Source organism: Hypanus sabinus (assembly GCF_030144855.1).
Source record: "Hypanus sabinus isolate sHypSab1 chromosome X2 unlocalized genomic scaffold, sHypSab1.hap1 SUPER_X2_unloc_22, whole genome shotgun sequence".
Lineage (NCBI taxonomy): Eukaryota > Metazoa > Chordata > Chondrichthyes > Myliobatiformes > Dasyatidae > Hypanus > Hypanus sabinus.
In genome coordinates, this window is record NW_026778993.1 from 282051 (window position 1) to 295017 (window position 12967).

The 12967-nt window shown below is 48.7% G+C and overlaps 2 protein-coding genes across 2 annotated transcripts in view; one reads left to right on the top strand and one right to left on the bottom strand.

Annotated features, from left to right (window-relative positions):
- The window catches only part of LOC132385799 (zinc finger protein 850-like), a 51858-nt gene that overhangs the window by 19876 nt on the left and 19015 nt on the right, over positions 1-12967 (top strand). The window lies entirely within an intron of this gene.
- On the bottom strand, positions 6803-9605 carry LOC132385798 (gastrula zinc finger protein XlCGF8.2DB-like). The gene has a single exon (XM_059958020.1). It carries the CDS (start codon positions 9594-9596, stop codon positions 8535-8537), a length of 1062 nt encoding a protein of 353 aa, XP_059814003.1. The 5' UTR covers positions 9597-9605; the 3' UTR covers positions 6803-8534.

Below are 12967 nucleotides of genomic sequence, written 5' to 3' on the forward strand. Positions count from 1 at the left end.
CAGTTCTCTGAGCTGCTTCCAGAGGGAGTGACCTCCGCTCAGCGAGATGACCCTTGTGTAATCACCGTTTGGTCGGCTGCTGCGGAAGCGGATATGGCCCAAGCTGAAATGATGAAACACCCTGCCGTATCTCTACTGCGGAGAGACTGGCCGAAACGGCAGTTGAGGAACCAGATTCTGTGCCTGGTCACGTCTGCTCCAGAAAGATCTCCGCGTTCCCAGTTGATTCTGTCTGAGAAGTATCGGGGATTGTGTTGAAGTCATTTGATGATAATTCAGGTTATTTGGGGGTTGAAAAGATCTAGGGATTAGATCGTTTCTACTGACCCCGAATGAAAACTATGGTCGAAGAGAAATGTAAACCGTGACTGCGTAAAGACTGTGTAACCCGCGCATTCGATGTGTTCGGAGGAAGACGCTGCCTACAAGGCTCATTCCGTTATCTCATTTGCAGAGAGTGGGGCCACTTGTTCTGGTGTGTATGGATTTCCTAACAATAGAGTCTGGTTCCAGCAACACGGCGAGTTTGGTTATTACTGAACACCACACCGGGTGTGCTCAAACCTTCCATACAAAGGATCAGAGGGCATTGACCGTGGTCAGTGTTATGCTCATTCTGGCCGCCCCAGACGGATACATAGCGATCAGGCCCAATTAAGGAGGTAGTAGCAAGATGGGGAATTACCCGAAGGAACAATGACAGTACCCTTCCCCTCAACGGAAGCCTCCAGGCAAGATCCTCCATGATTGTCCTGATGGTCGCGGTGGAAGTGTTGGATGAGGGAAGTGTCCAGGATAAAGGAACTGGAAACCTAGGAACACTGGGCACAGTCGACCCCTGTCCCGACGTTTCACATCTAGTAGCCGCCGGATGGTTGGAAATGATCCGGGATCGTGTAGGGGTTTCAGTCGGAGGACACAAGGGGCTGACGGAAAGTGGATTTAACTGGGAAACGTGCATAGATCTTGGTAGTTTAAGTAGGACCGCTGTGAGGTTGATGATACTTTAGACTCCTAAAGGTTCCAGGAAGCGAGGGGCGAGTTTCTTAGCCTCGTTTTTGAGAGGGATGTCTTTGGATGAAAGCCACACCATCTGCCCAGGTCGATACTCAGGCGCAGGAGTCCGGTATCGATCGACACTCCTCCTCTTGCGATCGGCTGATCTGAGCAGGGTCGTGCGTGTGTCCTCCCAAAGTCGCGGCACCTATAGATATGGGCCTGAACAGACGGCACCACGATCTGCTCTTCTTGCTCGGGGAACAGCGGGGGTTGGTGCCCAAGGGAGCACGCGAAGGGAGATCTTCCGAAGGCAGCATTAACCAGAGAGTTGTGGGCGTACTCAACCCACGCGAGGTGGTCACTCCTGGTAGATGGGTTGTTCGTTTTTATACAACGTAGCGTCGCCTCCAAGTTTGACATGACCATGGTTCCTGCCTTGGACCAGCTTGTCTTTGCACTCTTTCCTCCCACTTTGCCCAGAAACGACCCAAGGCTTGAGCTTCAACACTCCGGCCTTCGGGATCTGCTCCACATTTGCCGTCATGGATTTTAGCTGGCCAAGGTTGTTGTGGGATGTGAGAATGTCATTGACATATCTGTCGTGTTGGAGCACCTGCCGCTCCTCTCTGAGGTGGGTGAAAGGAGGGAGGTTAGCAGTTTCGCGCATTGCTAGATGCGCAATGCCCCCTGCTGGTTTGTCTCAGATGTTCACTCTTGTGTTTGCATATTCTCCCAGCTCCTCGTCCTCGGAGTCTCGGCAGAGGGATCTATTCAGGTGCACTCCCCGGTCTTCCAACCAAACCGAATTGTACATCTTTTTAATTTCACCCAGAGCAGTGTATATTCCTACTCCTAAATCCGAGTCGGACAGATCGAATCTGGTTGAGGACATCTGGACCTTTCATTAGCAGGTCGTTCAAGCTCACGCCTCTGAACGTTTGGCTGCTGTTCCACACGAGTCTCACTGGGGTCGTGACAGAGGGCGGGATCGGAGCAATAAGGTGACTGGAACTGGTCCGTTCCAGTTGAACACTGTGTCCTCGGACAATTTCATTTCAACCCTTCGATCAACCATGTCGCGCACCTGAGCAGTGCACGCAGGTTTCCACTCGGTTCTTTGGCTCGTTGCTTTTCCGTCCGGAGAAACGTAGCTTCGACTGTTCTTTTATTGTTTGGCAAGGAAGCTGGATCTTCTAACCAAGGATACCTGGCGTGGCAATGTGGTTCCTAGCTGTGGCGGTCACTTGTGACGTAGGTGAGGCCTCTTCTTACAACTCCAGGTTCCCTCTCTTCATCCAGAGTCATTCTTTCCTTTGCCGCCCGGCTGGCGGTTTCCGCAGCGACAACACCGGCATTTTGGCTCGCATGCTGCGTCAATACTATCCCACTTCCTCCACTCCAGGAAGTCCCGGTTGGTGGTTGAAGTACCTGACTCCTGGAGCTTGATGCCATCCTGTCTGTTTGGTGGAAGTTGCTCTGAGACTCTGCTGGTGAGCTCCTCGTACTGGACAGCAGCCGCTCTCATTGACCTTGCAAACCGTGACTTGGACATGGGGACCGACACAGACAGCTCCTCAAAGAGGTCAGGACGTGCTCCTCTGGCCATTTTCCCCAGGGGTCCGTCCCACAGCACGAGGTCCCCAACAGCTCTGACTCTCTGAGACGCCAGCTGACCTTCTCTACGGCTTATGAGTAAATCTATTTCTCTGGGTCGCACAAGTTCATCAGGCGGTATGTCTGGGAAGAATTTCTGCAGTTGCTTCGGTGTCACAAGTTTGTGGAGATTTGTGGAGTCTAGACAATAACAAACCGATTGCTGTGATTTGAGAGTGACCTTGGGAGTGACGTTTAGAAGGTACCGCTTTGTCTCCACCTGAATCTTCATCCCCGCGACCCCATGGACGACGAGAGTGATTTCCTCACTCCTGAGGTTCAGTCTACTTGCAGCCTTCTGGGTTGTATAATTGCTGTCTGAAGCCGTCAATTAACGTCCCGATTTTTTGTCCAGCATTAGCTGTGACTTCGAGAAGCGTCATATTCACCGGCATCTCTTACAATCCACTTTCCACCGGAAGGCCCGGCTTATCTTTCACAGTGCTGAAGGCTCTGGATGCAGTGTTTGAAAATACATCGCAACACTGTTTGGCCAATTCCGGTGAAAGTTTACTGAAGAACTCCTCTTGATCCTCTCAATATTTCTTCCTGCCTTTATCTTCCTCTGGACCGAATCTGCTCTTTTTATGACCTGCGCTGCTTTTCTTTATTTCAGCATTGGGGCACAGATAGTAATGATGCTCGGGAGTACGCTCATCCTTGCAGTCTTAGTCTTTACACAGACAGGCGTTTGCAGTATGAACAGTCATCATGAACCTCGAAACACCTCTTGCATGCCGCCACCTTTCTTACTGCAGCCTTTTTCTCTCGTAGCTTTGGAGCTCGAAACCGTTTGCAAAAGTGGAGCTTCCTTTTGTGCTTTCCATCACCGCAGACGACACACCCTGCATGGTCGTCGCCTGACTTGGTAGACCTGGCTCTGGCATGTCTTGGCTCAGCCCTGGTTCCTCTTCTACTCGGCTCTTCAACCCTCAGTTGCTCCAGCTGCTCATATACGCTCTCTTGCTCTTTGAGGAATTCCAAGAGACTGTCAAACCGATTATCTGGTGCCAAAGCATTTCCCCTGACAGCGACATAGACCAGCCATTCCTTTTTGAGAGTTTCTGTAAGTTTACTTTCAATTGAACTTGTCACCAGTGGATTTTTGATAGCACCCGAGTCTCCAAGGCCACTCAAGTCTTGAAGTGCCTTCTCCACAGTTTGAATTAATTCCAATATTTTCCGTGGCTGACGATTTCTGGCATTTTCTGTAACTCTTCCACTATTTCAACAGCAATGCACGTTCGATTCCAATAGCGGTTTTCGAGAACACGGAAGATGACATCAGCAGTGTGATAAGTAGTGAGGCGAAGGTCTTTTCTGACTTTGTGGTCAAGACTGTCCGGTACTTAAATCTCTATCACCTCCTTTGAACAGGTCGGCTCTCCCTGCCTCTGGAGTGCTTCCCAGTCCATTCTCCATCTGTGAAAATCACGTTTTCTGCCAGTAAACTTGGGAAGGGCCGTCGGTTTCAGTCTGATGGCTGGCGTGGGAAAATTGGAGGAAAAGCCCAACGCCGTTGGGGTTAGTCTTTCCACATCCTCATTTCTCCTTTCTTTCTTGGAAACCAACTTGGGGATGTGGAGTTCGAGACCCTTTAGCCGACTCAGAAGGTGCTTCCGATCACCTGGCGGGATGTATCTTTTCCATCGACCATGCACCTCCTTCGCTGTCTGTACCAGTCCTTGTAGGACTGTCATGAAGTCAAACCCCACCTGGTGGCCATCGGGTTGTACAGCAGCGACGTTTTGACATTCATCCTCTGCTGCTTGTAGTGCTGTGAACAGTTCAACATTTCCAAAGTTATTCCAAAGAGACTCTTGGATTACGTTTCTGATCTCCTTCAGTTTCAACTCAGACTCATTTGCCGTCTTTGCCAGGTCGGCTTTTTGCTGTTCAGTTAACACGGCTACTTTCTCTGCGTTCAGCTCCGCCTCCCGTTCCACAATGAATCCGGCCTCCACATCATCATTGGCTTCCATGACTTTCTCGGCTTCTGTTGTGAGTTTATTGAAACTGACTCTGAGATCCTCTTCAGACATGTTTTGATGGGCCCTGGTAATACTGTTGGCCAGACGAGAAAATACTCATTTTGCTGTCGTTCGCATTACCTTGAGTTGCTCAACTGATTTCCCAATAGCCTGATCAGCCATGTTTGATTCCGCCTGCAGGCTGTTCACAGGTGAAAGGGCAAGTACAACTTTTTAATGGCGCTTTGATGTTGTTTTATCTCAACTTGATTTTCTTCCTTTTTAAGGATTCCAAGTTATTGCTCCTACTGCTCCAGCTTAAGGCTCCCAGATTTCTGTTTCCTGGTCCTCCAGCTTCCCGGTCAAAAAGTTTTATTTTCCCCCACTGACAAGCAGCATTCTCACTGTAAAGCAGTGTTTTCACTGTCAACACACACAAAACGCTGGTGGAACGCAGCAGGCCTGGCAGCAACTATAAGGAGAAGCGCTGTGTGTGTTGCTTGAATTTCCAGCATCTGCAGATTTCCTCGTGTTTGCCTTTTCACTGTCAACCAGTTTTTCACTGTCAAGTCGGAGTTCTTGTTCTGTTGTTTGAACATGTGCAGCCTCCCCACTTGAAAGAGATTGAATGCGCCTACCTAAAGGTTTTTAACTCGATTCCACTCAATGACCAAACAACGTTTCCTTGTATTTTTCGCAACTGCGGCAGTTTTAAAGTTCCGTTAGTTCTTAGTCATAAGTCATAAAAAATGTCATAAGTAATCAGTCATAAGTTTTCATTAGGTTAAGGTTAAGGTGAAGGTGAAAAACTGGCTGCCTCTCGGATTTTGTAGACGAATTCGGACCTGCACCTCCGTTTCTCTACTGAACCGTTATGGCCTCCGACCGGGCGAACTCTCTCGAAGGTTCGCGAGCTCTTAAGCCCCACGTCATCTCCAAGAAGCGCCTGCGCGCGATGGGCCCCGTGTCGGAGTTAACTCAAACGCAGTGACAGCGGTGCTCTTTTCCATGAAACGGTCTCCAGTTATTTAAAGTTCGGCATCTTACCGCAGATTCCAACGCTGCTCTCGGACTGCCGGCGTGATGATGCAGGGTCCGCCAAACTGTTTCAGGCAGTGGGTTCTGTCTGGTCTATCAGTAAATTCTTGTTCTTGCTTTTAACCATATAAATATTATTTTCTTTTGCCTCTAGGTCCCAATGCTTTCTAGAAACTCAAGTTTGACTTGACACTCACCTTACTCCCCACCGCTCCACCATCTCACCACAATACCACAAGTCATAGGAACTGAAATACTCATTCCGTCCATTGAGTCTTCTCCACCATTCGATCACGACTGTTGGATTATCCCTCTAAACCCCATTCTGCTGCCTTTGCCCCGTCACCTTTGACACTCTTATTAATTAACAACCCACCATTTATTTACTTAAAGCCTATTACTCCGCTGGGTTTAGGACAGCAATGAAGAGGTTCACCAGGATGTTGTCTGGATTAGAGACATGAGCTGCTGTGTAAGGAGAGTTCGGACAAACTTGGGCTGTTTTCTCTGGTGTGGAGGCGGCTCAGGGTGAGCTGAGAGAGCTTGATCAGATTACCAGAGGTATAGACAGAGTAGAGAGCTGCCACTTTTAACCTTCTGCGTCAAGATGTCCAATAGCAGAGATCAAGCATTTAGAGAGTTTGCAGAAGAGGTTCACCAGGATGTTGTCTGGATTAGAGGCATGAGCTACTGTGTAAGGAGAGTTCGGACAAACTTGGGCTGCTTCTCTGACGTGGAGGAGGCTTAGGGTGCCCTGACACGGCTTGATAAGATTAAAAGAGATATAGATAGAGTAGATAGCTGCCATTTTAAATCTTCGGGTCAAAATACCTAATACCAGACAGCATGCATTTAGGTAGATGAGGGGCCTGTGGAATTTATTGCCACTGACGGCACAGTTGCCAAGTGATTATTTAAAGCAGAGGTTGATCAGTGCTTGATCAGTAAAGGCATCAAAGGTCATGGGGAGAGGGCAGGGAATGGGGTTGAGAAGGGAAATAAAAGACACACGGGCAGACTCATTTAGGGGCTCTTGTCTGGCACGGAGCAGTGGGGCTGAACACCGGTTCGTTTTCCACTCTCGGTCCTTCACTGAGACCATTTCCCATCAGTACATGTTTTACCAACAGTACATTTCAATGTTCAAGTTCAATGTAAATTTATTATCAAAATGTGTTAAGCAGATGTTATCGAACAATTCCTTTTCTTGTTGGCAAGGTGACTCAATGCTCACCCCCAATCTTGGGGAGGGAATGGGACCAATTCCAGAGGGGAGGGTTGGGTGAGTGTGGGACTTTGTGAAGGAGTCCGAACTCCATCCTCCTCATTCCCCTTCCCCTTCTCACTCCCCTCCCTCCCCACTCCACTGATGTGTTTGTGAGAGAGACAGAGAGACCTGTGTGCCCAGTCACATTCCGTTAGTGATGTGCTGTCCCTACCTACACACTCTCACTCCTCTGTACACAGCAATCCTCACAAGCTCAAATGATCCAAAAATCTTATCCCCTCCCTCCTGCACCAACTCTTTAGCCACATGTTAAACTGTATAATCTTCTGATCCCTGCCACATCACACGGACAGCAGTCCTGAGATCACAGGCCTGGAGGAGCTGTCCTTTCAATTAGCACCTCACTCCCTGAACTCCCTTAACTTAACCTTGTTACTCTACCAGCCCATATCATTGTTACCCACATGGACCACGACCTTCACTGTTCACCCTCCTGAGGAATGCTCAACACTCACCTACAGAACATCCTGTCAGTTCCCTGAGCTAACAAGCCACGTATCAACACAGCTCGCCTCTTCTCCTCCCTTCCCTTCTCAGTCTCAGAGCCATGCTCAGTGCCAGAGACCCTATTGCTGTGACTTTTCTTTGCCAGGTCATCCCACCATCCCCGACTGTACCTAAAGTGATACCTGTGTTGTTCAAAGGGATGGGCACAGGGGGAAACAGAGAGTGCAGTTTCTTCCTCACTGTCACCCAGTTTCCTGTGCCGTGCACCTTGGGTGCAAATACCTCTCAAATGTCCTACCTATCACCCCTTCAGCCTCCTGAATGATCTGGAGTTCATCCAGTTCCAGCTGCAACTCCATAATGTGGATTGTTCGGAGCTGAAGCTGGATGCCTTTCTCACAGGTGTAGTTATCAGGGACACAGCAGGGTCCTCTGCCTTCCCACATCCCAGAAAGCAGCTTTCCACCACCCCGCCTGTCATCTCCACTGTTTCAACTGAGAAAATGTAAAGAAGGGGCAAAAAAAATTCTACATCCATCATGATTTTGCCTTCTCTGACTGACTGCTCTCCCCACTGAAACCTCAAAAAATTAAAGCCTCAAAGTCTCCGCTCCAACTCTGTCCACTCCAACAGTGACAGCTCCATTTGCTCCTGCTAATAAAGGTTTTCTTGATAATCCATCCTGACTGTGGAGTGGCCACCGCTGAAAGCTCAAAAATAACCTGCCCTGAACCACTGCCTTTAATACTCCATTGGTGAACCTGAGTGAATTACGTCCTCTGAAGCTTATGATCTCTCAGATTCACGTTGGGTCAAAGCTTGATACGGTGACACAAGGATGAATGACTGATTGAAACCCATCCCAGTCAGAACAGGTGACCACCCTCACCACAGTGTGAACCCACCACTGTCTCTGCAGTGTGGACCAGTGTGTGAATGCCTTCCCACGGTCTGAGCAGGTGATCACACTCACCCCAGTGTGAACCCACCACTGTCTCTGCAGTGTGGATCAGTGTGTGAATGCCTTCCCACAGTCTGAGCAGGTGACCACCCTCCCCACAGTGTGAACCCTCCACTGTCTCTGCAGTGTGGATCAGTGTGTGAATGCCTTCCCACAGTCTGAGCAGTTGATGTTCAGTCAGTTGAGATATCTGAGCGAATTCATTCCCACAATCAGAACAGGTGACTGGCATCGCCCAGTGTGAACTCGCTGATGGACTTTCAAGCCTGATGACCGAGTGAATCCCTTTCCACAATCTGAGCAGGTGAACGGTTTCTCCCCAGTGTGAATTCGGCTGTGCCTCACCAGGTTGGATGATGCAGTGAACCCCTTCCCACATTCACAGCACGTGAACGGCTTCTCCCCAGTGTGAATTCGGCAGTGCTTCACAAGGTGGGATGAGTCAGTGAATCCCTTCCCACATTCACAGCATGTGAATGGCTTCTCCCCAGTGTGAATTCGGCAGTGCTTCACAAGGTGGGATGAGTCAGTGAATCCCTTCCCACATTCACAGCATGTGAATGGCTTCTCCCCAGTGTGAATTCGGATGTGCTTCACAAGGGAGTATGAATCAGCGAATCCCTTCCTACATTCAGAGCAGCTGAACGGTTTCTCCCCAGTGTGAATTCGCTGATGTACATTCAGATGAGACGACTGAGTGAATCCCTTCCCACATTCAGAGCATGTGAATGGCTTCTCCCCAGTGTGAATTCGGCAGTGCTTCACAAGGTGGGATGAGTCAGTGAATCCCTTCCCACATTCAGAGCATGTGAATGGCTTCTCCCCAGTGTGAATTCGGCAGTGCTTCACAAGGTGGGATGAGTCAGTGAATCCCTTCCCACATTCACAGCATGTGAATGGCTTCTCCCCAGTGTGAATTCGCTGATGTACTTTCAGATGAGATGACTGGGTGAACCCCTTGCCACATTGAAAGCAGCTGAACGGTTTCTCCCCAGTGTGAACTCGCTGATGTTCAGTCAGTTGAGATGACCGAGCAAATCCTTTCCCACATTCAGAGCAAGTGACCGGCCTCTCCCCAGTGTGAACTCGGTAGTGTCTCACAAGTTTGGATGAGTCACTGAATCCCTTCCCACATTCAGAGCAAGTGAATGGCCTCTCCCCGGTGTGAACTCGCTGGTGTCTCTGTAGTGTGGATGAACGAGTGAATCCCTTCCCACAGTCTAAGCAGGTGAACGACATCTTTTCAGTGTGAACTCACTGGTGTTCATTCAGTTGAGATGATTCAGTGAATCCTTTCGCACACAGAGCAGGTGATTGGCCTCTCCCCGTTATGAACTTGCTGGTGTCACTGTGGCATGGTTGAGTGTGTGAATGCCTTCTCACCATGTAAACAGGTTACTGTCTTCTCACTGGGGAATTTTCAGATGTATATTTAGCACCGACGACAGAATGAATTGCTTCCTGCTGTCAGAACAGGTGGAGCATCTCACTGTGGTGTGAACTTGCTGATGTATCTTCAGGCTGGATGACTGAGTAGTTCCCCTCCCTCACACAGAGCAGGTGAATGGCCTCTCCCCACTGTGAACTCACTGGCGTGTGTGTGGGTAGGCTGTGAGTGAATCCCCTCCCTCACACAGAGCAGGTGAATGGCCTCTCCCCACTGTGAACTCACTGGCGTGTCTGTGGGTGGGCTGTGAGTGAATCCCCTCCCACACTGAGAGAAGGAGAATGATATCTCACTGCGATCAATCATCTGGCAATTCAGACAGTCAGATGTTTGAATCCCTTCTACAATCAATGCAGTTGAAGAACTGATCTCCAGTGAGCAAATGCTGGTGTGTTCTCAGCTCCCGGTTCCAGTGGATAACACTGAGTTACAACAGAAAACTTCATTTCAGACACAAAACACATTTCCAGCTGGGATGAGATAATTCTTCATCTCCAAGGATTGACAATAGATGTGTTGGTCTTGCAAAGAAAATATTTGGCCAATCCTTATATATCCGTAAATAGACAGCCCATGCACAAGTGTTCTGCCATTTCAAACCTGTAAAAATATTTGAAAGGACATCAATAGGTGAAGGACAGTTTTTCAGGTGAGATTTTAGTCTGTGGTGAGAACATAAGAAAAAGGAGCAGGAGAACATCATCTGGCCCGTCTCCACCAACCTGCCTTTTCCCCATCGCCCTTCATTCCCCTTCTTTGCAAACATCTATCCAACCTCGTCTCAAATGCATTTACTGAGGTAGCCTCCACTGCTTCATTGGGCAGAGAAATCTATAGATTCCCAACTCTTGGGGGAAATCTTCATCTCCATCCCAAATGCCCCGAAAGTTAAAGTGATGTCCTCTAGTTCTACTCTCAACTACCAGTGGAAACAACTTTTCTACCTCTACCTTAACTATCTGAATCATAATTTTGCATGTTTCTATAAGATCATCTCTCAATGTGAGCTCTGGCATCACAATATCACCCAGTTCATCTCATGTTGAGATATACCACAGGTGACTGTGGGAAGCAGATGGAGTTCAACCTGGTGGTTCATTTCGGTAGGTCCAATTTGAAGACAGAATACAATATTAATGATAGGACTCTTGGCAGTTTGGAGGAGCAGCGAGATCGTGGGATCTGTGTCAATAGTTCATGCAAAGCTGCTACGCAGCTGGACAATGTTTTTAAGAAGGCCTTCATCAGCCATGGGACTGAATTCAAAAGTGGTGAGGTACTACTACAGATATAAAAGGCCTTCGTTAGGCCCTACTTTTAGCACTGTGTTCAATTCTGATTACCTCACTACAGGAAAAAACACTCTAAATAGGGTGCAGAGGAGTTTGACAAGGATGTTGCTTGGATTGGACAGCATGCCTTACAGGAGTAGGCTGAGTAAACTTTGGAGTGATGGAAGATGAGAGGTGACCTGAGAGAGTTGTATAAGATGATGAGAGGCATTGATCGTGTGGATAGCCAGAGGTTTCCCCCCAGGGCTGAACGAGCCAACATGAGGGGGCATAGTTTTAAGGTGCTTGGAAGTAGGTACAAGGGGGATACCAGAGGTAAGCTTTTTTTTCACTCTCTTTTCACACAGAGAGTGGCAGGTACATGGAATGCACTGCCAGCGACGGTGGAAAAGGTGGATACAATAAGGGTCTTTTCAGACACTGTTCAGTAGGTACGTGGAGCTGGGAATAATAGAGGGATATTTGGTAGTGAAACTCTAGGCAGATTCTAGAGTTGGTTATATGGTCGGCATGAGGTTGTCATCCGAAGGGCCTGTAATGAATTGCAGACTTATGTTTCTGTGTTTATATGTGAACTCCCCATCTTCTAACAAGGCATGGATCAAGTATCCTGACTGACCAACAAAATCTCTGACTGTATTCCTGTCTGTATGAGAAAGGGCTCTACTTCTGCCTTCAATCAACCTATGACTTGGCTCAGTCTGTCTCTGTCCTTTGGTATTATTTCAAGTTCATGTTCCACAACACGACAAAGTGAACTTGTTACTACATGTCTGATCCTGGAGATTTTCTAATTACTGGGATCCCCTCCCCCCAGCTGAGTGACAGTGATGAACCCATCGATGGCAATGCCAATGACTATGAAGGTGTGGGCAGTAGTTACTCTCATTGGAGTGTGGCAATTTTGTGATGTGAAAGCGACAAGTCACCTGTCATCGAGGACAAAGGTGTTTCATATCGTTATTTACCCAGAGAGAACTAAAGCTGACCGGTGGATTTTTTATGCTATACAATAGTAATTGACATTCTCACTGACTGGGAGGTAGACTCTTTAGAGAGTAACTGGACACTAAATTTTTGTTCCGAGGTTCTGATCCTCGGATTTGCATGGCTGGAAGTCGCTGCGTTAGGGACAATCTCTATGGGGACAACGCTGGCCTGTCAACCATGGCTGCCTCCTTACCCAGAAGACACCACGGCGGAGAAACCTGTCCATCAGCCATCGAAGGACCCAGCGATGCGCATGCGCCGGAGAAATGGCGGCGCCGCCAGCTCTCAACCGCCGTAAACTCCCCGTGGCTGGGGTAAATCGTGGGGCTGAGAGAGACGGAAAGGACTGGGACTGTCCTGAGGTGCGGGACCAGTGTGGACGGAGCTCATGGTAATTTTTCTTCAATCGCGGTTCAGACGCCGGTGATTAAGTTCCCACCCGCGGCCCCGCTCCTACCTGCGTCCGATCCCCGAGAGCCTCTCGTCTGCTCAGCGCATGCGCAACGTTCATGACGGACTGTGCCGCCCACGCATGCGCATTTGTTTAAACCGGATAAAAAATCTGCAGACGCGGAAATCCAAAGCAACACCTGGAGGAACTCAGGGGGGCAGAAAGCAACTATGGAGAGGAGAGAACAGTCGGCGTTTCAGACCCACACCCTTCTTCAGGACTGGAAAGGAAGGGAGGGAGTCAGAATGTGGGGGGAGATGAAGTGATCGGGTAAACCGGGAGACGGGGAGAGTAAAGAGCTGAGAAGTTAATGAGTGAGAGAGATAAAGGGCTGGAAAATAATAATATTTTATTGACCCTGAGTGGGAAATTCATTCCGTTACAGCAGCAACATTTAGAAATACACTTAACAGTGAGCAGGCTTTACTAA

Excerpts from the sequence above, each read along its gene's own strand:
- LOC132385798 (XM_059958020.1), bottom strand. The coding sequence starts at position 9,596 with ATGTCGTTCACCTGCTTAGACTGTGGGAAGGGATTCACTCGTTCATCC.